The 25,803-nt window shown below is 41.1% G+C and overlaps 1 protein-coding gene across 1 annotated transcript in view; it reads left to right on the top strand.

Moving 5' to 3' along the window:
- Window positions 1-25,803, top strand: part of DROSHA (drosha ribonuclease III) — a 136,538-nt gene that overhangs the window by 29,168 nt on the left and 81,567 nt on the right. The window contains exons 11-15 of the mRNA XM_025388491.1: window positions 7,405-7,491; window positions 9,522-9,608; window positions 16,812-16,883; window positions 18,422-18,503; window positions 19,771-19,845. Of these exons, the coding sequence (XP_025244276.1) occupies window positions 7,405-7,491; window positions 9,522-9,608; window positions 16,812-16,883; window positions 18,422-18,503; window positions 19,771-19,845 (403 nt within the window). The remainder of the gene's footprint in view (window positions 1-7,404; window positions 7,492-9,521; window positions 9,609-16,811; window positions 16,884-18,421; window positions 18,504-19,770; window positions 19,846-25,803) is intronic.

The following is a 25,803-nucleotide window of genomic DNA, read 5'->3' as shown; positions in this document are numbered from 1 at the left end:
TCATTTTGTCTGCTTGGTACCTTGGTACCTCTTCTGTGGTGGTGCTGTCTGACAGACCTCCATGTGTGAGATAGAGCTCGTCATGCTCCCTTCCATTTGTCCACCTGCAAGTCTCTGCCCCAAGACCTTCTCATCCGTCCTCTTTTCTTCTAGGCCCCTGAGCAGCTGGCATGGCCACCACTTGCTTCTGCCCATGAGTCCCTCTCTATTCTAACTTCAGGCCACTTCTCTTTCCACACAAAGTGGATGACCAGGTACACTGCCTGAAACTCCGCCCACTGGGAGAGATTTCCCCACAGCGCTCTTTCAGAACCATCCCAGAATGAGGCTGTAGTGCCATCTGTTTTTGGCTCACCCACTCTTGCCAACTGACCCATTTGTAAACCAAGCTTGGGCTTTTCCTCTGCTTTCATCCATACACCCTAGGTCATCAGCTGAGGGAGGGGAGCTGGTGCAACAGTGGTGGAGCTGTGGGGATCCGGGCCACCTGCCCAGGCAGCTTGTTTGTGCTCTTGGCTCCTGGGTATGCTTGACTCTGGCAGTACCATGCCTGCCTTTTGATGGATTGTTGCTGATGCCGTATTGCCTGGTGGGACTGACAGAATTTAGCCTATGATGGGTAATTCTGGCCACATGTGTATCTGGTATCTCTTGGCCAGGCCTTACATCTCTATCAGGGCCAAGTAGCACATCTGGAATATTCTTTCAAAGGCACATACGTCTTCACTATAGATAGCAGGTCTTGCTCCAGAACGTCAGGGACCAGCATTGTGATTCTCCCAATGTGGCCTGCCACAGATTCCTTTTGGCATCTTTTCCCACCAACACTGTAGGATCTGCTGAAACATATGGCCCCAGCAGCAGTGCTGCTTATACTCTAGCCTGGAACAGCTGAGGCCCTTTCTCACATGGGCTGTCCTCAGCAGGGGCAGGTTCTGCAGTGTGCCTGGACGGTTGGGAACTCCTTGGTATTATGAGTGGGTGGGAGCATTAACACAGCCCTGGGGCAAAACTATAAATGTCTGTGAACCATTCTGATCCTTATTTCTGATTGGGATAGAAAATAACCCATTCACCTAATCAGTTGCCACATACTTTATATCTGCTCCAGCTAAACTACAACACCTGGCCTGGCAGCTACACTCAGAGCTCCTGCTTGGTTGAGTTTGTGGTAGTTTGCAGTTATCCTTCAGGACATTCAGGGGCCAGACAGGTGAATTAATCAGAGATAGGACCGGTACCATCTCCCTTATATCCTTCAGATCCTTAAGAGTGGCACTAATCTCCTCTATCCCTCCAGTGTAATATTGGTTTTGATGCCTGGGTTGATGGGGGTTGTGGTAATTTCATTTCTGCTTGACTTTCCCATTAGGATAGCTCTTATTCCACATGTCAAGGACCCAGTGTTGAGTAGCACATTGGGTCTGCCAAGAATGTCAATTCTAGTGGTACATTCAAGGACCAGGGTAAGGACCACTGGGTAGATCTGTGATTCAGTAGACCCACTGTAAGTCAGACCTTGACCAAGATCCATTTATTACCTTGGCCTCATATTCTCTACTCTAACTGGGGAACCGTAGTGATGTATCCAGTCTCCAAGTATCAATGATGATTCAGATACTGCATCTAACATGGCTTGAACTGTCTGCTATTCTTCTTTTCCCAGTGTACAGCTCCCCAGGTAAATGGCCATAAGCCCCTTTGGGGAATGACAGGGTTGTCAAGGCCGTTTTTGCTTGTTATTTTGTTACAGAGTCCTTCCTCCTGGGATCTGACCACCTCTTTAGTCAGTGGATTTCAGTCCAAAAAATGTGATCAGGTCTGGAACTGGGCAAGGAATAGTGTGACTGTTTATTGGAATGTCCTGCCTTCAGTCTCTTGGTTATCCATTCCTGGTTTCTTATGTTTGTACAAACTAAGTAGTACTCGTGTTGGTTACCCACTTGTTTTGTACCCAAGGACACCATGTTCTATTAACTATTTCCGTGACCTTTGTGGGTCAGACCCCCTTGGCTGCCACTGTGGCCTGGCTTCCAGTACTTAGCCCTATCACCTGGCATCTCTTGTTTCAGGATTCTGTCATCCCTATTACTGCTGGTGAGCTCTGCTCTCTGACCACTTTTGTGGTCAGCCCTGGCCTGCAGAGGAGGTTGCCACTGATCTTCCTCATGATGTTTGTGCTCCTATCACCTGCACATTCGTTTTAGTGTGTCCTCTGGGGCTTCCCATGCAACACGATTGTTTGGCATATTTTCCAGCCATAGATACTGTATCCATTCTAACTTCCTTGAGTCCTTGAATTCCTTCCTCCACTGTCTACCACGGCAATTCTGGTATTTCAGCTTTGCTCAGTGTGGGTTGTTGCTTCTTCATGCTTTTAGGAGCCATGCTAGTAGGGAGTTCTCAACATACCCTGGTGGTGGTGTATCCTGAGTACTCCCAAGTCAATATACTCTTCTCTAAACAATTTTATGTTCTGGCCCTGTTGATCAAGCGCTCTCATTATCATGTCCTCTGCAGACTTCTCTGGCTATTGCTACATGCTAGTTAGTTCCTGCAATTCTTTTGAAATATAATCTGTTGCCTTCCAGCACTTCCCCATTTGGGAAAATGACCCCAATTATAGGTATTGGCCTGGAGGGGAGACTGGTTGAGGGGTGTGTGAGGGGGCATAGTGTTGCCTTGCAGGTTCTTCCATTGTCTTCTGGCACAATTGAGCGGTTGCTCTTAATTGGGAGGGATGTGCCATCTCTGCAGTCAGACGGTTTAGAGGAATCTGGGGAGTCAAAACCTAAGTGTCCCCATTTCTGGTTTCCTGGGCCCTGACCGTGGTTAATTGCCTTTGAGGTTCAGCCACTCTCACAGGTAAGCCTTAGGCTTGGTACTTGCTGTGACCTCCCACTGTAGGTAGTGAGAGTTTCTTCTGGCTTTCACATCTGGTTTCCAATAGTCTTTTCTCCTCCTCTGCTGTTATACTTCTATAGTGCAGTGGTTCTCTAAGTGAAGGCTTCCAACTGAGACTCACACAAGCTTCACCTGGGAACTTGTTATAAAGGCAGATTCTCAGCCCATCCCAGCCACTGAATCAGAAACTGGGAGTGGGGAACAAGCACTCTGAGATTTAACCAGCCCTCCAGGTGATTTCTGGGCAGACTAAGGTTTGGGGACTATGGTAGAGCATCAGTGGTGCTTAGCGACAGCCATCCATCCCCGAAGGATCACAACCATTGTTCTTATAGCTACCATTTTTAAACACCTGGGTGTTTGGTCTGCTTCCAGTGTACAGCTTCTAATTCACCATCTTTCAAGTTTAGTTGCTCGCCATCTGGTGCCAGGGGTTGTCTGTGTTCCGCTTACCACCAGTGATGGCATCTTCATTGCTTGTTGGGAGGTGATTGAGCTCCGAAACACCATCTTATTTGCTGTTTTCTTGGGTCACTCCTAGTACCAACAGCTGCATCTTGGGTTCTCTAGAAGCAGATGCTAAGATGGAGTTTTGGGTGCATGATGGTTATTAGGCATCAACGAAAGGTGGAAGCAGGATTGGACAGAAGGATTGGCTGAACTGAAAGCTGCATTCAGCCTGGGGGTGATCTGTGGAATGCATATTGCCCGTTTGAGTTGGGCTGAAATGGCTGGGCCTTTATACCTCTGCCTTGCTCAGTACCTGATGTTGGGCCATGCCTGAGGTCAGAGGAGGGAGATCTGCAGTGGAGAGAGATCCTGAAGAAGCTTATAGCTGGAAGCTCCCTGCTATCTGTGCCCTCCACAGCCAGGCAGCAAGTCTTTCCTTGAACATGGGTCTGTGCGGCACATCCCCATGTCTATCACAGGTACACCCAATCATGCCATCACAACTGATGCTGTCACAGCACACTTCTTTTGCTGGCTTTGTTTGCCTTTTCCTGGTTTTTTTTTTTTTTTTTTTTTGATATGGAGTTTTGTTCTTGTTGCCTAGGCAGGAGTGAAATGGCTTGATCTCAGCTCACGGCAACCTCCACCTCCCAGGTTCAAGTGATTCTCCTGCCTCAGCCTCCCAAGTAGCTGGGATTGCAGGCATGCGTCACCACGCCTGGCTAATTTTGTATTTTCAGTAGATACAGGGTTTCTCCATGTTGGTCAGGCTGGTCTTGAACTCCCGACCTCAGGCAATCTGCCCACCTTGGCCTCCCAAAGTGCTGGGATTACAGGCATGAGCCACCGTGTCTGGCCAGCTTTTTCCCGTCTTAAGATCCATGCATATTCTCTTCCACCACCTCTCATGCTTTCTTCATTTCTGACCTTTTTGATTTTTACCCAGCATATTTATTCCTTCCAGCTTTTAAAATTTCCTATTAACTCTCACTGCTGTTAGTTCTCAGATTAATTTCCCCACTTTTTTTTTTTCAGTTTATTCATAAGTGTAACCAAAGGTCAGTTATTGTGTTATTTTACAAGTAAAAGGAAGATGGTCATAGGATTGTAGATCTAGAAAGATCCTTAAATCTTGTGGTCTGAACCCGCTCTGGAGCATACTGTAAGTGGCATATTGTGGCTATAAGATTAAGGGTAGCCATAACTTCATTCAGGTGTCTCACAGGGCTGATACTCCATGTCAGCAGTGTTGTCCGTGTCAGCCTGTGTCAGCAGTCTACAACCTAGCCTGGAGATTTCCAGGAGACAAGGCCACCTTGGCACAGATGCAGCTTTCATAAGTCTTAAAACAAAGTTTCCCCTTATAAGAATAGTTTAAACTCCTTTCAGAAAAGAGACATCTGGTAACTGATCTGGACTGAATACAGGTATAAGTAAAGGAGAAGGATCTTGCAAACTTGAGGCTGGTCTCCGGATGAAGACCCTCCTGGTGACTTGGTCATCTGACTCCCTGGCTGTATCTGGCCTGCATCTGCTGTCCGTCTTGTAAGAGAATAAGCAGAACAAACTGCTTGAGCATCGGTTGGTGACTAAGACTTATCTTTGAGGAGAATCAGATGGAAAGGGAGAAGTCCCTCCTGAAAGAGCTGGTTAATTAGGTCCCTTGGAAACACCCCACCCACCAACACAACAGTTGGGGATGGTGATGGGATTTGCCTAAGCAGGTGAGTAGTGGCACTCATTTCTATGAGAGAATCGTGAGAGTTAGCTCTGATCCAGCTATCGGGTGAGCCCTATGGACTATTCCACAGCAGGTCTGGCAGTTTTTGTTCTGCTTTCTGGCCAATTGCTACCTACTGTGTGTACTTTCCACCTCTGTTATGGAAATTGCCACCAGGCAAAACCTGCCAAAATTATTCTTAAGATCCTTCCAGGCCCCTAGTAAGGGGGGACAGGCTCCCAAATGGAAGAGGACGGTCTGGATGCCAGGGACACCCTTGGCTTCAAGAGCTGACTGCCAGCTGGTGTGTCTCCAGCCCTTGCTGTGCCAGAGGAGCATCTCAGCCTGAAGGATCCCGCGATTGTGACACCATAGGCCAGGAAGTTGTAGGTCAGGTTTATCTGCAGAAAGCCTCTCTGTTGTTGTCTGCCAGTGGGGGAATTAGAAGATGATCCCCTGCAAGTCTGTACAATCACTGAAGGGCACATTATCCCCTCTGCACTCCTGATGGGACTGCGCAGCTTCTCCAGGGATGTGCTCCATCCTCAGATGCCTGCTGCGTGCCGCATACTCCAGTCACACAGGCTCAGCTCAAGAGTCGCATCACTTGGCCTGGCTGATCCATAGGCCTTCAAGCTGTGGAATGATGATCCTGAGTTTGCGGGATAACCATTGGTTGCACTACAGGCATTACCAGTCACCACTTGGGTCATGGTTAGGACAGTGGCTGTCACCTCCACAACCTACTCAGATGAGGAAGCATGCCCCAGACACCGTAGAAGTCTGCAAAGAGGTTTACCCTTTGTCAAGGACAGAAATTCAGAGCCTCCTTGAAGACCTGATGCAAGGACTCAGTGAAAAAGTTGTCACTGGCTGTACTGTGTGTATCACACGGGAAGTGGTCTGTAACTCACAGACTGAAAAATATGATGGTAGCTATCTCCAAAGATGGTAAGGTCTCTCATGACTTCAACACCCAGTCAAGTTTATCCAGGAAGCACAACTTGATGGGGCTGTGGGCATAGAGCAGACAGCCATAAGCTGTCCCTGTCCTCTGCTGCAGTGGCTGTTCATGACTTGGAGAATAGCACACCTCAGCATGAACCTCCCCATCAAGGACTGAAATTGGCTGGTGTAAAGTTCAGGAAGGAACATTTAAGCATGCTTCAGTGGGTTTATGCAGCTGCCACCTCCATGGGACCGGGGCACCGCTGGGAGAGCCCTGTATAGGCCACCTTGCAGCCAAATGTTTATGATTTTCTTTTTGTTTTTGTTTTGAGACAAGGTCTTCCTCTGTCACCCAGGCTGGAGTGCAGTTGTGCAATCTTGGCTCACTGCAACTTCCGCCTCCTGGGCTCAAGTGATCTCCTGCCTCAACTTCCTGAGTAGCTGGGACCATAGGCATGCACCACCACACCAGGCTAATTTTTGTGAAGACAGGGTTTTGCCATGTTGCCCAGGCTGGTCTTGAACTCCTGGGCTTAAGCAGACCTCCTACCTTGGCCTCCCAAAGTGCTATGATTACAGGCGTGAACCACTGTGCCTGGCCCTACTTTACAGTTGTTTTTAAGGGGAGCCCCATCACAGGCCAAACGAGCTCTCTTGGCCTCCGAAGTTAATCAAGCTCTATGGGCCCTTGCCATGCTGGAAAATGCCAAGACACAACCACCCAGCCAAGTGTTCCCAGCTGCAGCTCACACCTCTCCCAGCCCCAACTTGGCACCCTCTAGCCAGAGGTCTGACAGCTGGCATCACTCTCCTTGGGCTTCCCAGGCCCATCACCCACAGGACGAGACGCAGTCCAGCGGTCTGCAGCAAGGTCAGAGCTACTTCTACTGGCAGCTGCAATAAAGGGGACTCCCAAATGGGCCCATCTCAGGCAAGCCTCATGAGTTCCTTCAGACCCTCCTTACAACTGACGTGGCCTACTCGCCACGTCAGATGGAAGAACACCAGGTCTTTATCAAGGACAGGCCCCCTATGTGTACTCGTGGTCCAGCGGGTGTCCCCCGGCACCCTCATGGATGATAACTGCTCATTTGCTAAGTTCACGGTATTTTGGAGGCCCCCAAACCCTCAGACATTTATGGCCTTATTGGACATCCCTGCTTCTCCAGCACCTGAGGAAGTCGCTGAGAGCTGGAGACTGGCCAGCCCTTTTTTACTGGTCTAGGTATGGCAAAGCCAGTACTGTTCTTTCCTACCAGTCTGTGAAGGAACAGACATAAAATCTCTTTTGTTAGATGTGAATCTAGGAAATACAATATATTTTTAAGTAAAAATACTCTGTTGTTTTACTTGTAAACTGATTTTCGTTTTTTTCCCCTCAGGCTATCAAGCCCTGTCGTCCTATGACCAACAATGCTGGCAGACTTTTCCACTACCGGATCACAGTCTCCCCGCCTACGAACTTTTTAGTAAGTTTCTGAAGAATCACATGCATATCATTTAAAATGTAAATAGAGTAAAATGTGAATAGGCTAAAGTTATTGATTCCGTTCTTAAATGTTCTTACTTTGAAAAATATTTTTATGTTCAGAAATTGATCTTTATCACGATGATAAAGCTTCCTCTTTCAGCTTCCTCTTCACTATACTACTATATCTTTTTTTCATTAAATATTGTTGGCATCACTTAATAGCCAAATTCATAGTAGCCAACAATGTTGGAGCTATGGAGTGGGAAGAAAATATAGAACACTTCCACATCTCTTAAAAATTAGTGAACAGCGGCCAGGCCTAGCGGCTCACGCCTGTAATCCCAGCACTTTGGGAGGCTGAGGTGGGCGGATCACAAGGTCAGGAGATCGAGACCATCCTGGCTAACACGGTGAAATCCCGTCTCTACTAAAAATATAAAAAATTAGCCAGGCATGCTGGCGGGCGCCATGGTGAAACCCCGTCTCTACTAAAAATACAAAAAATTAGCCGGGCATAGTGGCGGGCACCTGTAGTCCCAGTTACTCGGGAGGCTGAGGCAGGAGAATGGTGTGAACCCAGGAAGCAGAGCTTGCAGTGAGCCGAGATCGCGCCACTGCACTCCAGCCTGCACAACAACAACAACAAAAAATGTTTTGAAGAAATGCCAAACTGTTTCCAAAGTGGCTATACCATTTTTGCTCATTATTTTTTTCTTTTTTCAGAGGTGAGATCTCACTTTGTTGCCCAGGCTGAATTTGGACTCCAGCCTCATGTGATCCTCTTGCCTTAGCCTCCCAAGTAGCTGGGATTACAGGCATGTGCCACTGTGCCTGGCTCTCTTTTATTTAATTTAGACCGTCTTTGTTAAGTTTTTCAAATATAAATTAACAATAATATTGGCAAAACAAATAATATATATTTCGATATTCTTTTGTTCCCCCTTATTCCAAGTTGTTCTTAATAGATAATGTTTAAAAGAATGAAATCTAGTATCTGTGTTAGAAATTTGTCTTATAGGCCATCAGTCTTAATAATTATTGCCATATTTAGCATTTAAGGTTAAAAATGGCTGGGCCTCATGGCTCATGCTTGTAGTCCCAGCATTTTGGGAGGCCGAGGCAGGCAGATCACTTGAAGTCAGGAGTTCGAGACCAGCCTAGTAGAGATGGTGAAACCCCATTACTAAATACAAAAACTAGCCTGGCATAGTGGCACATGGCTGTAATCCCAGCTGCTCAGGAGGCTGAGGCACGATAATTGCTGGAACCTGGGAGGCGGAGTTTCTAGTGAGCCAAGATCATGCCCCTGCACTCCAGCCTAGGCAACAGAGTGAGACTTCATCTCAAACACACACACACACACACACATACACACACACACAATGTTGGGTTATAAGAATGGCATAAGGAATAGAGTCCCTCGTGCTTAGATTGATATATGTATTATTTAGTTACAAATCCAATTTTCTGGGAATTAAGGCCTTTGAACTTGTATGGGAATTGATTTTTTGCAGTGTTTGGTTGGTTGACTTCTTGGAGAGGCTGGGAGTAGAGCTATGAGGGGTTGACCTTCTGGCACCCAGAGGCCTTTCAGAGACTTCTAGGTTGTTGCTAGTCTCCACTCTATGATGCTGAGTCTTTTTCCACTTCGCATTTGAGTCAGCTGTATTATTTACCTTGCTCCTGTTAGGACTTCTGTTAGTTCAGAAACATAGTTCATTAAGAACAGAACTGGTAGTATTGTGAGATTAAATAAAACAAGTTCTTAGAAAATGAAGCTTAATATAGCCTTTTATTTTTTTATGGCACCCATAATATTACATCATTAATTGTCTAAGTACATAAATATTATACTTACTATCTGAAGCCAGAGAATTTCATGTAAAATTAAACTTTGTATAAAGTTCTCTCTGGTGTCTGAAAGGAAGTCCTTATGTTCTGTTGGTTACTTTGAGTCCTGATGGATTTCTGCACATGCAAACCGTGTCATTTATTTAATTTGGGGTTCATGTTTCTGTTTGCTTTTAGACTGACAGGCCAACTGTCATAGAATACGATGATCACGAGTATATCTTTGAAGGATTTTCTATGTTTGCACATGCCCCCCTGACCAATGTAAGTATGTGCTAGTTGGCTGCTTTTCTCTTTCCTTCTACCTCCTTCATCCCTTCTTTCCAAAAGTCAAAACATTTCCTGTCATCTGCCTCCTAAGAAACGTTTCCTCTGCGTCCCTCTGTAACGTGAATGAGTTGCAGGAAGTCTGCAGCAGTGCGTCAGGTGGCAGTGTGACGTCTGTGCTAATGAGTCACAGGTTCGGTCTGCATTAAATGCTGTAAGTAAACATGTGTCAGAGTAACATTTTGAGAGTGTGAAAGCTTGGAAAAGGAGGATAAACTGTGGAGTAATGTGTTAAAGCTATTTTAGGTTGGTTGTCCTTCAAAAGAAAGTTGGAAAGTTTTAAGGAGAAGCCATTGTTTAGTCTCTGAGCAAAATAAACAGAGCTTATTCAGGACATTTGGAGCCTGAATTAATGAAGTACATTTTCTGCTTTTGAATCCCAGGAGTGTGTCTTCAAGAGACTTTGACATATGGATTCATGATATTTTTATACAGGTATTAAGTCTGCTTTGTTGGTAATTGGTTCAAATGGAAGTTCCTGATCCATGAGTCAGAATCTTTCCATCTCCATGCTGGCAGTCCCAGGAATTGTCTTTCTTACTCCAGTTGGATGTAGAGTGAATTGGCTGGCAGTGGCACAGGAAGAGATGTGTGGCAGTGTACTTGACCCAGTACAGATGCTGTTGTAGAACTTATTGAATTGTAGCTATTATATATCCACATCAAATGGAATGTTGTTTAACCTTTTCTGGTTTGGTTACATGAAATTACATCTGCAATTTGAAAAATTATTTTAGTACTGCTTACTTCACAGATGAAATTCAGTTCCATTGGAGAGTACAGTTAAGACTCAGATCTTTGCCCTACCTTAGCCTTTTTTGTCATTTTTTTTCGTATAAGTAGATATGATTCCATAGCAGTGATGCTAATTTAAGACAAATTGTTTTCCTAATGAGATTTTCTTTATTCACAGTATTTTTTATTCTAGAGAATTTTCTTTGAGAAGATGATTACATTGTAAATGTAAAAATAAAATCATTTGATAATATATATTACGTTTTTCTTCAGGGGGGACCATCTGTTGTTCACTAATGTAGAAAAGCAATAATATGGGCCGGGCACGGTGGCTCACGCCTGTAGTCCCAGCACTGTGGGAGGTCGAGGTAGGTGGATCACTTGAGGTCAGGAGTTCGAGACCAGGTTGGCCAACATGGTGAAACCCCATGTCTCTACTAAAAAATCCAAAATTAGCTAGGGGTGGTGGTGTGCGTCTGTAAACCCAGCTACTCGAGAGGTTGAGGCATGAGAATCACTTGAACCTGGGAGGCAAAAGTTTCATTGAGCCAAGATCGTGCTGCCGCACTCCAGCCTGCGTAGAAGAGTGAAACTGTGTCTCAAATAAATAAAGAAATATAGAAAAGCAATAATATTAGGCCATTGTTAAATAATCTTTATGGAAAGGTACTAAGAGGTTTCTGAATTTTCATGATTTCTTTGCTTTTTTTTTCTTTTTTTAAGTGTCACAAACTTTCAAACTCTTTGTTTCATCAAATCTCATAGCTTTAGAGTTGATTACCCTCCACCCCCAACCATCTACTGCCTGTCTCTTTTTCCCCATAAAGGGCTTATAAATACACAGAATTTAGTTAGCATGAAAATACTTAAAACTATTCTTCATCTTATTTCTTGATTCCCTAGAATTAATAGAGATCTTATTTTGACTTTTAGGATCACCTTAAACAAAGAAGGATAGCAGTGTGGCTTTAGAGAGACCAGGGTTTAAAATTAGTGATAGCTCTGTGATTTGACATTTCAATCTGTGTAAGCTTTGGCTTTCTCATCTGTAAGATGAGGGTATTAGTTGGAGCAATCTCATTGGCTGTTGTGAAAAATAAATAAGATGGCACATGAAAAGTGTTTATCATGGTGTTTGGCACATAATAAGTATTGGCACTTCTCTCTTTGGAAAGGATTTCAGACAGAGTTGGGTTTGAATCTTCTAATCCTTTTTTTTTTTTTTTTTTTTTAACCTTGGACAAGTGAATTCTTTGAACTTCATTAATGATAGCAATGCTTGGGGTTTTAGTGAGAATCAGACATAATTTTTAAAAAATACGGACTTTAATAAAAAACAAACAGTAGTTTTAGGTTTATAGCAAAAGTGAATAGAAAACATCATTTTTAAAAACGTTCCCCAGCACAAGGTTTGACTTGAGAGGCCACTGATGCTAAATTAGTCACAGTCATTACTGTCATTATAAAACAAAAGGACAGAAAAGATTTCTGGCTTCAGCATATATATGTATATATATATTCTTTTTTTTTTTTTTTTTTGAGACGGAGTCTCACTGTCGCCCAGGCTGGAGTGCAGTGGCCGGATCTCAGCTCACTGCAAGCTCCGCCTCCGAGGTTCTCGCCATTCTCCTGCCTCAGCCTCCCAAGTAGCTGGGACTACAGGCACCTGCCACCATGCCCGGCTAATTTTTTGTATTTTTTTTAGTAGAGATGGGGTTTCACCATGTTAGCCAGGATGGTCTCGATCTCCTGACCTCATGATCCGCCCGTCTCGGCCTCCCAAAGTGCTAAGATTACAGGCTTGAGCCACCGCGTCTGGCCGTTCAGCATATGTTTTATGTAAATGTTCAAGTTCTCGATGAGAACTTTATTCTATGACAAACCCCATCATTTCTATTAGAGATGTTGATAAAAATAAATTGAGTTTTAAGCTGAGTGTTGTACAGTTCATAGGAATTAGATCCATCAAAGGCCTCTTGAATTTGAAATAGCCTCCTAAGGAAAAAAATTGTTAAACTGCTTTACCAGTCGATTCCTTTTCTTGCTAGAGAGAGAATGTCAGCAAGAATGTCTTGCAAATGATGGTAATGATAGAATCTCCACCAAATCTAGTTCTACAAGTTCTCTTAAGGTCTTGAAGTGGATTGAAAGCCTTGTTGGCTGAGTATAGAGCATTCTGGGAGAATTTTACCTTTTTATGTAGCACATTTGTTATAATACCTGATGTTAAGAGCTTTGACAACTTATCTGAAGTTTTAAAGATGTGTATTTGCGGCCGGGCGCGGTGGCTCAAGCCTGTAATCCCAGCACTTTGGGAGGCCGAGACGGGCGGATCACGAGGTCAGGAGATCGAGACCATCCTGGTTAACACGGTGAAACCCCGTCTCTACTAAAACATACAAAAAAAGAAACTAGCCGGGCGCGGTGGCGGGTGCCTGTAGTCCCAGCTACTCGGGAGGCTGAGGCAGGAGAATGGCGTGAACCCGGGAGGCGGAGCTTGCAGTGAGCTGAGATCCGGCCACTGCACTCCAGCCTGGGCGGCAGAGCGAGACTCCGTCTCAAAAAAAAAAAAAAAAAAGATGTGTATTTGCCAGGTGCGGTGGCTCACACCTGTAATCCTGGCACTTTGGGAGGCTAAGGCAACCAAATCGCTTGAGGCCAATAGTTCAAAATGGCCTGAGTCCCAGCTACTGTGGAAGCTGATGTGGGAGGATCACTTGAGCCCAGGAGTTTGAAGCTGCAGTGAGCTGATTGCCTCACTGAACTCTAGCTTGGGTGACAGAGCTAGATCCCATCTCTTAAAAAAAAAAAAAGAAAAAGGGCCAGGTGCAGTGGCTCATGCCTGTAATCCCAGCACATTGGGAGGCTGAGGCAGGCAGATCACCTGAAGTCAGGAGTTTGAGACCAACCTGGCCAACATGGTAAAACCCCGTCTCTACCAAAAATACACAAATTAGCTGGGCGTTGTTGCAGGCATCTGTAATCCCAACTACTCGGGAGGCTGAGGCAGGAGAATCGCTTGAACCCAGGAGGCGGAATTTGCAGTGAGCTGAGATCCCGCCACTGCACTCCAGCCTAGGCGACAAGAACGAAACTCCGTCTCAAAAAAAGAAAAAAAATGTAAGATATATGTATGAGTTACATAGTATTTTGTCATATTCCCAAAAGCACAGGAAAACCCCTGGATCATTTCCCTCCCACTTTAGTTGGCTTCCCATTTGGAGTGGACTTGCTGACGCCTGGATTTGGTCAATCAGTATGTGGAAATAGTAGAGTTAGAAGATGGAGGTTTGGAGAGTTTTTTAGTTTTTTGGGTTTTTTGCTAGGGTGAGATAGGAGTATAAGTCAGTATAGGATAGTCTTTACTTTTAAGTATTCAAACATGATAGTAGTCATTTATATTGTTTGATGGCATTTGTTGGGAGGTATTTTGGTGATCTTTGAAATTACAGTTTTTTGGTTGACCATTGTGTAGCAAAATAACAAGCTCTCCTTGACACTTAGAGAGATCACAGTTTGAATAGATGAGGAGATCCTGCCTTTCCAAATTTGTGTGTCTGAGAATGGCTCTGGTGATATGGTGGAAGCCCAAAAGAAAATAAAGTATATACAAAGAGAAGAGGTCAGAGAAGGAATTCCAAGAAGTGATTTTACTTAAAATGAAATAAGAAAAGGACTGTACATGCATAAATCATCAAGCAGGGTGCTTTTTCCTATGATAGCAAGGAGGAAAGTTTGCACATTTGCTTCTGCCTACTTCTTCAGAATTCCCAAGAGCTCCCGTTGTTTTCTCTCCTATGTACTGTCTGAGTAATTCAGTTCCACCCATGCATATTCTGATCCCCACCAGATCAATATTTATAGCTGTGACATGTACCTCTGTATTAATACTCCACTCTCACATTTTAGATTGCCTTTTGAAATGAACCTCCTTGATGTTTCCTCAGATACTTTACCCTCAACCTGTGCGTCATCTTCCCTGCATATTGAATTTGAGGTACTCAGGGGACACCCTCCTGAATTAAGTGACCTAGTTGGTCACTTAAGCCAGAAACCCAGAAATGATCCTCAATTCTTTCTTCACTCTTCCTTCCACATCAGAATGGTCACTGTATATTTCAGTAATATCTCCTGTGTTTAAAATTTTTTTCTTCCTTTCCAGTCTTCCCTTCATTTGGCTCCTGTACTATTGCATTAGACTTCAGTCTGGTCTTCTTTGTTCCCTTACAAGCCATTCCAACACTGTTTCCACAGTGTCTCTTCTGAAATGTAGATGATGATAATCTCTAACTTAAAGTACTTGAATGATTTCTTCTTGCCATATATCCATAAGCCCTGACCTTAACATGGTTTGTAAAGGCTGCATAATAGAGTTCATATTTTCCTCTCTAGATCACCTGGCATCTCTCTCTCCACGTACTTCTGTCTGAACCGTGAAATTACTACTTCCTTCCTCAGCTCCCTTTCCTCCATTTTGCTAGAAGCTAAACAGCTGCTCTGCCTCAACTTTTTCTGGATGGCCTGGAAAATTCCTCCCCTCCCCATCTTTTTTTTTTTTTGTGATGGAGTTTCGCTCTTTTGCCCAGTCTGGAGTGAAGTGGCACGATCTTGGTTCACTGCAACCTCCACGTCCTGGGTTCAAGCGATTCTTCTGCCTCAGCCTCCCGAGTAGCTGGGATTATAGATGCCCGCCACCATGCCCAGTTAATTTTTGTATTTTTAGTAGAGACGGGGTTTTGCCATGTTGGCCAGGCTGTTCTTGAACTCCTGAACTCAGTTGATCCACCCTGCTCAGCCTCCCAAAGTACTAGGATTATAGGCATAAGCCACCGTGCCCAGCCCCTCCCCATCTTTGAAGACAACTCATATGTTACCTCCTCTTTGGTTCTTTTGCACTTTATACTTTTTTTGGTTGCTTGTTTGTTTTTTAATTGAACTTAGAAGTTACATTGTGTTGTATTCTGTTTGTATTTACTTACATGCCTTTCTTCTTATACATCTTTACCTCTTAAGATAGGACCCGTAGCTTATTTTAGAGTACCTGTGAATCTAATGTAGTTGTTAGCAAAGAATAGGTATTTTAAAAATATGTTGAATCATGCAAAATTTTGTAACTCTTAAATATTTTTAAATGATTATAAGAACAAAGTAGAACTTAAAAATGATAATGGCTATTATGAATTTCACTCAAATTAACCACTGTTCTTTAGAATAAAAAGGAAAAGCCCCCAATAACTAAACTTTGTATCTCAGAAAAAGATTTCCAGTAGATGGCATTATAAGACTATTTTTCTGTTTTTCTTACCATCCCTTTCACTGATAGAATTAAAGTTTGTTTCTTTCTGATTGCTATGGTTTATGAAAATGATTACATCTATGTAAAATCATCTTATGGACAGATTAAGCAGCCAGAAAAACTCAGTTAACGCATCTTTGGGACTTCTGAGTCTGTTATTTTCCCCAGCTAGCCAGCCAGTTCTCTGCAGTAATCTTTCTCCCTCCCTTTCTTATTCTTTAATTCATTCAAAAATGTATTTATGGAAAACCTATTATTTGTAGGCAGTAGGCAATTGTCTGATGATACATTGGTAAAGTAAGATAGGTGTGGATTTATTTTATGCTTAGCCTTCCTTTGTTTTCACATGTATCCTGAGTGTTAGAACAGGTAATGAGAAGGGTATACTCTAGTGGCTAAGAGCTGGGGTCTAGAGGAAGACTTTCCAGTCACTGAGCTAGCTGTTATCTTAGGGATGGTACTTCTGCCTTAGCTTCCTGCACTGTTCAGTGGACATGGTAGCCAAACCTATGTCATAGGGATGTTGTGATGGTTACATGAATGAATATTGTGAAGCATTTTGGACAGTGCCTGGCTCAAAAAATGTTAGCTATTATTATTTTTATTATCACTTGTTATTATTTTATTTATTACCACAATTGCCTTTGCTCACGAACCAGCTGGGCAGTATGAATTGGGTGTTTTCAGTGACCTATGAATCCATAATTGATGAGTTATCACCCTACTATCCCTGATCTGCCTAAGGAGCCAGAGATTCTAAAATATTTTAAAAACTTGAGAAACAGAAATGTTTATGGTTATGGTTTTATTAATTCTTTAGATGTGATATGTGTGGTTTTAATGGGCTCTTGTTATGTTTGTGTTGCTGCTGCTAATCCTGTTAATTAAGCACTACATTATGCAGGTTTCTTGGAGAGGCCAGGACAGCTAGGTTCTTGTCATTAAAATCCAGCAGTTGTGGTCAGGCTTCATGTGCAGTGTTGTTAGCCACGGAGATGAAGGTGAAGCCTTCTCATTTGGTTCGTGGCCTTTTGGGTCAGGTAACAAACGTGTAATATGAGCCTGCAGGGAGATGTTGGGGAACTGAACCTCACTTCTTTTTATTGCAGATTCCACTGTGTAAAGTAATTAGATTCAACATAGACTACACGATTCATTTCATTGAAGAGATGATGCCAGAGGTAAGGGAAAAGATTGTGTAATGGTTTGATGTCGTTTGCTCTTTTGCGTATTCCACACTACTATTTTAAAGCATTGAACTTGGCCAGATCTGGCTTTTGCCAGGAATATCTCTAAAGTATCATATTCACTGTTGAAAGAGTCAGTTAAATGTAGCTCTAATATCAAGGTTAAAATTCAGGCCAATTTTCAACTTGTTGACCTGTTTTTGAACCCATTTCTCCTTGTGTTAAATCTGCTGATATTAACTTTACATCTGTTTCTAGTTTCTTTTACGTAGGGGACAGATTTTGGTTACTGGTCGTTATCAGAGGGGAGATTGGAATAGTGAAACAATCTGATAACTGTTGTAATCATCTCACTCATTATCTCCAGTGACAAGATCAATGCTTGGTTCATTTTTCTTCCCATATATTTACATATTTTTCCTAATTGTTTTTCATTGCGGGTGCTCAGCAGCAGATTTATCTAAATACATGCAAGAGATTTAAAATTCCAAAGGAAGATTAATGTGAATCTCAGAATGATTCATAGTCTGATCTTGAATTTAGTGGTGCCGACAAATCATACTAAGAAATAACAACTAGACAGCAAACAAGCTTGTGCACTTACCATTGTGTTGGAGTCAGGGTCAATTTCCGGAGCCCCTGGCTCTGCTTACAAACCTTGTTTAATGGGACAGCTCTGTCATGGGCAGGGAGCATGGAGGGGGAAATTGATGGGCATGACATGTGTGCCTAGTTGGCACCTGTTTCATTCTGAGCAAGTCTTGTTCATTGTACCTTCCTTTCAAAAAGAATTAAATAAAAAGAACCACCCCTTCATTCTTCTGCTCTAGAAGGGATTTTTTTTTTTTTTTAACTTCCTTTTGGTTTTTAAGGTCATATACCTTCATTTGCTATTGTAAAAGTTTATGACTTTTGGCGTGATCTCACGCAGGGTAATTTATGAACCCCGAGCAAAACAAGTAGGAGGAAGAATTATGAGATAAGTCTCACTTGCAAATATATCATCTGTTTAGCTTGTTTACAGGAGAAATTTTGGTGCAGAGTTGTATAGTTTTTCTTAGCCCTTTATTTGCATTCATTATGAATTTGAACTTTTTGGGTACACATGACCTCTGTTTTTTTGTAACTCCATGACCGTTATTCTGGATGTGTGAGGCAGGGGTCGGGGACAAGCCTATCAGGTGCATATGTGTAATCTGAATTAACAAAACATCCTCAGAAGATTCTCACACAGTTTATAATTGAATTAGAAAAATATATTAATATAAGTGAGACTTTACTTTTTAAAAAATTTCTCATTTTATTTGTATACTGAGAAGGGCTAAGTTGACATTAAGGAATCCTAATGGCATTATTGTCTATTTCATTTCCGTCTGAAACTAGTGATCAGTGGCTAAACTTTTCAGAAAACTATATGGTCTTAGTATAGTTTTAACAGACATTTTTAAAGACACTTGACAAGAACAAGTTGAACCTTCAGTTAATACATATTTTGCCAATTTACAGTAATTTAATTTTGGTTTATTTTTCAGAATTTTTGTGTGAAAGGGCTTGAACTCTTTTCACTGTTCCTATTCAGAGATATTTTGGAATTGTATGACTGGAATCTTAAAGGTGAGTAATAGGATTTAAAGAAGAGAGTAATGCTTATAGAAGAATGCTATGGTATATGTGAAAACTCTTATAAAAATTGTAGGGAGATAGTTGAAATTTCTCTTACTTTTTAAATACCCAGAGAAAAGTGTTATTCACAGGAATGCTTGTTATCATTTGACATGAATAAGTTTCTATGGATTTTACTTTATACAGTTTGACAGTGCTTATTATTAGCTGGTAGCAGCTTAAAGATGATACCAGTTATTATGTGTAACTACCTCGATATATGTGTACCTGGGAAATTACCATTAGTTAATATTTTAAATCTAGTAAACTTTGCTGCAATTAATCTTCTAAGATGGAAGTTTATTTAAATGCAAAACTTTGGTTAGTCATTAAAACACACACACACAGGCCGGGCACGGTGGCTCAAGCCTGTAATCCCAGCACTTTGGGGGGCCGAGACGGGCGGATCACGAGGTCAGGAGATCGAGACCATCCTGGCTAACCCGGTGAAACCCCGTCTCTACTAAAAAATACAAAAAACTAGCCGGGCGAGGTGGCGGGTGCCTGTAGTCCCAGTTACTTGGGAGGCTGAGGCAGGAGAATGGCGTAAACCCGGGAGGCGGAGCTTGCAGTGAGCTGAGATCCAGCCACTGCACTCCAGCCCGGGCGACAGAGCGAGACTCCGTCTCAAAAAAAAAACAAAAAACAAAAAACAAAAACACACACACACACACAGATGCACACATGCAGATACTTAGAGTGAACTAGATTAATTCAAAGACTTGATGCTTGGTTCTTGGATAGTAGCTTACTCTTTTGGAAGTATCTGTATTCTAACAAACAGTTACTTATTTATTGATGAATGGCTTTGCAAACTGATAGCATTTCTCAACATTTTTTAGTGTAGTGATTAAAATGGGAAAGAATGAACACATAGTCACATTATATCATGTAATAATTCAATTATAATTAGTCTTGATAACTTTGAATTTTAAAAATAATTTTACTATATATATTTGCGCTTGGGGCTTTCATCCTCTTCTTGCCTTCGCGTAGTCTCCTCATTGCAGTCGTCCTTGGGTACTTGTGGCAGTTACCAATGATTGATTTAGCCACTGAGGAGGAGTGGCAGGAGGTGGTGGTATTTTTTATGCCTTTATTTCTGGTGGTAGTTTTTGTGGTTATCATAAATCTTAGAAATTAAGTTGCAGTGCTTGTTTTTTAAGACTGTTTGAGTTTTCTTTTCTTTTTTTTTTTTTCTCTCATTTGTTTGCTTCAGGTCCTTTGTTTGAAGACAGTCCTCCCTGCTGCCCAAGATTTCATTTCATGCCACGTTTTGTAAGATTTCTTCCAGGTAAATCTTCTGGCTTGTCAGTGACCTGGTGAGATAGTGCATCTGAAAATAAGCTTGCCGTTTTCCTTTCAATCTTCAGGGACAACTTTCCCACCTTAGGTACTGTTAATTATCTACTTCTCAGGTTAGGCATGGAAATGTAAAATATACATGTGGATTTATGTCCCTGCATAAATTATGGTAGCCCAAATTAGATGAACAATGGAAGAACGGATTTATAAATTTTAGAAATCTACTTGACAAAACATCATGCAGATGTGTTAATGTGGAAAAATGATTGTGGCTTAAAAAATGTATATGGCTAATTGGAAAACAATAACATTTTAAATGTAATATGATTATAACTGTGCCGCAAAAAATACTGTAATAATAGTTGCATTAAGGTAGTAGGATTATAGTGATTTTTTTCCTGTCTTTTGACATGTGTTTGAATTCATTTTGCAGTGAAAAAAAGATATAAAATAATTTTTTCTCCCAATAAAATATATAAGGAAATGTATGACAGTTTTTAAAAGCAATATTTTAACTTTTCTAATTTTTTAAAAAGAATCCAACTGTAATATTTGGCATTATATTTGGTATTTTTAAAAATGCTTAGAGTCAGTTTAGTGACATGTACCTATAGTCTCAGCTATTTGGGAGGGTGAGAAGGAAGGATCACTTTAGCCCAGTGGGGGTTTGAGACCAGCATGAGCAACATGGCAAGGCCTTGTCTCTAAAATTAAAAAAAAAAAAAAAAAAATTTTATATATATATATATATTTTTTTTAATGAAATCTTTTGGTTGCCTTTTTGATTGCAAAATCTTTCTCCTTGAGGCTTCTGCCACCCTATTCCCACTCCTTCTTTATTTATTTCCTAGTCAATTACCTGCTTTATCAAGTGCTGTGAAATCTGGCTTACGGTTTCCTCTCTCTACAAGGTTCTGTTACCAGCCTGGTTAACTTCATTTACGATTCTACCCTGAGCTATATAATTATTTGACTTTTTCTACTGTAATGATTGTCACCACTCAGTCGCTTAATCTTAAGATAAAAACCTTGGACCACGCCACCACCCTACGTTAATTTCTCCCTAGAATTTGACTCCAGTGTCTCACTTTCTGGTGACATCCTTCAGTCTAGCCTCTCGTGTCCCTATTGCCTTTTGCTTCTACTTGGATCTTCCATCTTCTCCTTATGTACGGCTACTTTCCTTTGCCTTCCCCGCCAGGTCCTGTGCTCTGACATTTGTCCTGTCAGTCCTAGCTGTCTCAGCTGCTTATATGGCCACCATCTCCAAGTTAATGTCATCAATCCAACTGCTTGCCTTTTCTTCTGTGTGTGGGCCGCTCAGTAATACTGGAGAATAAAACATAGCTGCTGCTATAAATCTGCGGTCTATAATCTTGGTTGGGGAGCTTTTCTTTGTGTAACCTTTCCACCCAGTATCAGCAGTTAAAGAATTTCAATCCTGTGTTCATGCTGTCCTCCTTATGCCTCTTGTCCTCCCATGGGCAGGAGCCCCTGTCTCCCTCGGTCAGGAACCCTTGTCTCCCTCGGTCAGGAGCCCTTGTCTCCCTCATGCCTGAGAGCCCTGCAGTGAGCCTGTCGGAGTCTGGCTTTCTCCAGTGCCCTTGTCCATTCACAACCAAGTTTTGCTTCAGTGCCAGACCCCCTCTAACTGTCCCTAGCCCACTGCAGCTGCCGATGCCAAAGGCAGCCTCCTGCAGACCAAGTACAGAGGATGTGCCTCAGTGTTAGTCTCTTCCCTGCTCTGGTGCCTGGGTGCTCCTTACTTTCCTCCTGTCTCTTTGACTCCTCTTGTGTGGCTTTAGTTTCTGCTCTGTCTGGTTTAGATTTTTGTCAAGATTTTTTCCTGATACTGTTTCCTCAGTCCAGACAGTCAAAATGGCTTAGTTTATTTTAGGTTAGCATTACTCAGATTTTTAGTATTACTCCTCATGTTTATTTTGTTTAGAAATGCATTCAAAAGCTTTTCTCCTCTTTATATCTGGTTTTGTTTTATTGAGATGCCCTTTCTTCTCTTCTGGTGAATGAATCTTTTGATTTTAGACTGGAGCTTCAGCAGTAAACTTATTAGAAAATGGTGTTAGAGTGAATTTGCTGAAAAGCCTTTTCCTTTCTATATCTACTTTCCTCTAGGCATTTTATGACCAAACAGATGTCTGAGAGAAAGTGGGCAGTTTTAAAATCTCCTTAAAGAAAAATCTGATGTTGGATATTTACTTTGTGGGATTTCAACTCTCACATAACTATGTAGGGATAACATTTAGGTTGTCATAAAGAAAAAGGTCTATTGATTTGTTTTTAAACAGGGTTTACCTTTTCATTAGACTCCCCTTTGAAAATATGCATGTTAGGAAGACCCTGAAGGATACTGAAAAATATCTAATATATAAAATGCATTTTGGTATTAGATAGGAAATTATGGTTGATTTGTTTTTCATAATGTGACCTTGTTAAAGATCTTTTAGAAAATGGTGAATTAAAAAAAAAAGACATTTTGATATATATATTTTCATTTTTTTCTGTGCATAAGGGTATTTTTTACGTAGTTGTCATCTACTAGATACGATTTGCATCTATTTTTTAATAATTCATTGAGCAGATGGATATTTTTAAATATCGTGATATATAGTGCCAAATTTCTTGTCAAAAGAATAACATCAGTTTGTGCTGCCATGAAAAATGCATTATTATTCATTTTTAGCATTTTAGGCTTGCTCATCTTTCTTCTCTTCTTTCTTTCTTTTAAAAAATTTCAGTGGTGAGTTACATGAGGCTGAAGAGTAAACATTTGTCTGTCTTGTTGTATCCCTAGTCCTAACATACTTTATGGCACGTAGCAGGGACTCAGTAAATACTTGCTTGCAGATTTTATTTAATTGGTCATAATAATGCCTTATCTAAATATTCATGTTTTTGGTTACTAGTGAGTGTGCTTTTCAAATAGTCTTTGGTATTATCTCTCATTTTTATAAAGTAAACTTTTGATTTAACTGTAACATAAATCCTGAAACTTGCATGTATCATGAATATAGGACCTTAATGAGTTTTTACGAAGTGAATATGACCATCCACCCAGCACCCAGATCAAGATTAGTAGCTTCAGAGAACCCCCTTAGGACCCCTTTCCAGTCGCTGCCGAGACCCTCAAGGGTAACCGCTATTCTGACTTGAAACACCATGTATTAGTTTTACCTGTTTTCGAACTATGAAAACTAGAATTTTATATTCTCTTTTGCTTCCATCTTTTGTTTAATGTTTTTCAGAATCATATCCTGTTGCACTTAACTGTAGTTGGCTCATTCTCACTACTATGTAGTATTACATGGGATGACTAAATTAAAATAAACCTATCTATGATTAATGGACATTTGGGTATTTTCAGTATATATATATGTGTGTGTATGTATATATTCATGACATTTATATTCATGTTATATATTCCTATATATGTACATATATTCACTATATATCTGAATCTGTATATTTGAATAGCATATGTACGTTCACCAAAGACCTGTACATATCATTTAGTGAGCACATATATATATTTTTCTGTTACATATATACCATACCAAGTGGAATTCTGGGTGTGTGTATATTAAGCTTTGTAGACACTTTCAGTTCTCCAAAGTGACTGGGCTGTTTACCTTCTTATTCACAGTGTATGAAAATTCAAGTTATTTCACATTCTCACCACTTGGCATTTATTTTTTTCTTTGTCAATTTAGCCATTCTGATGTGTGTTCAGAAGTATCACATTATGATTTTAATTTGCATTCTCCTAATGACTAATACAATGGAGTACCGTTTCATATACTTATTGGGTACCTAGAGAGTGTTTTTTTTTAAAGTGTCCATTCAAGTCTTTTGCCCGTTTTTCTATTGGGCAATATCAGCCTTTTTCCCCTTTTTTTTTTTTTTTTTAAATTTCAGGAACTTTTTTTTCTTTTTTATTATACTTTAAGTTCTAGGGTACATGTTTGTTACATATGTTTACATGTGCAGGTTTGTTACATATGTATACATGTGCCATGTTGGTGTGCTGCACCCATTAACTTGTCATTTACATTAGATATATCTCCTAATGCTATCCCTCCCCCCTCCCCCCACCCCACAACAGGCCCCGATGTGTGATGTTCCCCTTCCTGTGACCAAGTGATCTCATTGTTCAGTTCCCACCTATGAGTGAGAACATGCGGTGTTTGGTTTTCTGTTCTTGCGATAGTTTGCGCAGAATGATGGTTTCCAGCTGCATCCATGTCCCTATGAAGGACACAAACTCATCCTTTTTTATGGCTGCATAGTATTCCATGGTGTGTATGTGCCACATTTTCTCAATCCAGTCTGTCATTGATGGACATTTGGGTTGGTTCCAAGTCTTTCCTATTGTGAATAGTGCCGCAGTAAACATATGTGTGCATGTGTCTTTATAGCAGCATGATTTATAATCCTTTGGGTATATACCCAGTAATGAGATGGCTGGGTCAAATGGCATTTCTAGTTCTAGATCCTTGAGGAATCGCCACACTGTCTTCCAAAATGGTTGAACTAGTTTACAATCCCACCAACAGTGTAAAAGTGTTCTATTTCTCCACACACTCTCCAGCACCTGTTGTTTCCTGACTTTTTAATGATGGCCATTCTAAGTGGTATGAGGTGATATCTCATTGTGGTTTTGATTTGCATTTCTCTGATGGCCAGTGATGATGAGCATTTTTTCATGTGTCTGTTGGCTGCATAAATGTCTTCTTTTGAGAAGTGTCTGTTCATGTCCTTTGCCCACTTTTTGATGGGATTGTTTTGTTCTTGTAAATTTGTTTGAGTTCTTTGTAGGTTCTGGATATTAGCCCTTTGTCAGATGAGTAGATTGCAAAAATGTTCTCCCATTCTGTAGGTTGCCTGTTCACTCTGATGGTAGTTTCTTTTGCTGTGCAGAAGCTCTTTAGTTTAATTAGATCCCATTTATCAATTTTGGCTTTTGCTGCCATTGCTTTTGGTGTTTTAGAAATGAAGTCCTTGCCCATGCCTATATCCTGAATGGTATTACCTAGGTTTTCTTCTAGGGTTTTTATGGTTTTAGGTCTAACATTTAAGTCTGTAATCCATCTTGAATTAATTTTTGTATAAGGTGTAAGAAAGGGATCCAGTTTCAGCTTTCTACATATGGCTAGCCAATTTTCCCAGCACCATTTATTAAATAGGAAATCCTTTCCCCTTTTCTTGTTTTTGTCAGGTTTGTCAAAGATCAGATGGCTGTAGATGTGTGGTATTATTTCTGAGGTCTCTGTTCTGTTCCATTGGTCTATATCTCTGTTTTGGTACCAGTACCATGCTGTTTTGGTTACTGTAGCCTTGTAGTATAGTTTGAAGTCAGGTAGCATGATGCCTCCAGCTTTGTTCTTTTGGCTTAGGACTGTCTTGGCAATGTGGGCTCTTTTTTGGTTCCATATGAACTTTAAAGTAGATTTTTTTTTTTTTAGGTTTTTAGAAATATATACTGTATATGAGTTCTTTGACAGATACATATATATATGTATATATATATAGCCAATACCTTCTCTGCAGATTGCTTTTTGATCTTCTTAATGATGATTTTTAATGAATAGACATTCTTAATTTTTATGTGGTCCAATTTATAGATACATATTCCTTTATGATTAGAGCTTTTTGTGTCATATTTATGAAATTTTCGCTTACGCTAAAGTCAAGATACTCACTTATATTTCTTCACTTTTAGAACTGTAATCAGTCTTGAATTTGTTTTCACAGTTGGTATGAGATATGGGTCAAAACTCAGTATTTTCAATGTGGGTATCCAATTGACCCAGCACCATTTATTGAAAAGAACAATTTCTTTCTTAAGAAAATGGAAGTGTTGCTTTTGCTTTTGATTGAATTGACTCTGTCTGTGTGTATGTGTGTGTATACAAACAGTACAAAAGTATGT

Source organism: Theropithecus gelada, chromosome 6 (assembly GCF_003255815.1).
Source record: "Theropithecus gelada isolate Dixy chromosome 6, Tgel_1.0, whole genome shotgun sequence".
NCBI classification, from domain to species: Eukaryota; Metazoa; Chordata; class Mammalia; order Primates; family Cercopithecidae; genus Theropithecus; species Theropithecus gelada.
This window is presented reverse-complemented; position numbering and strand designations above follow the sequence as displayed.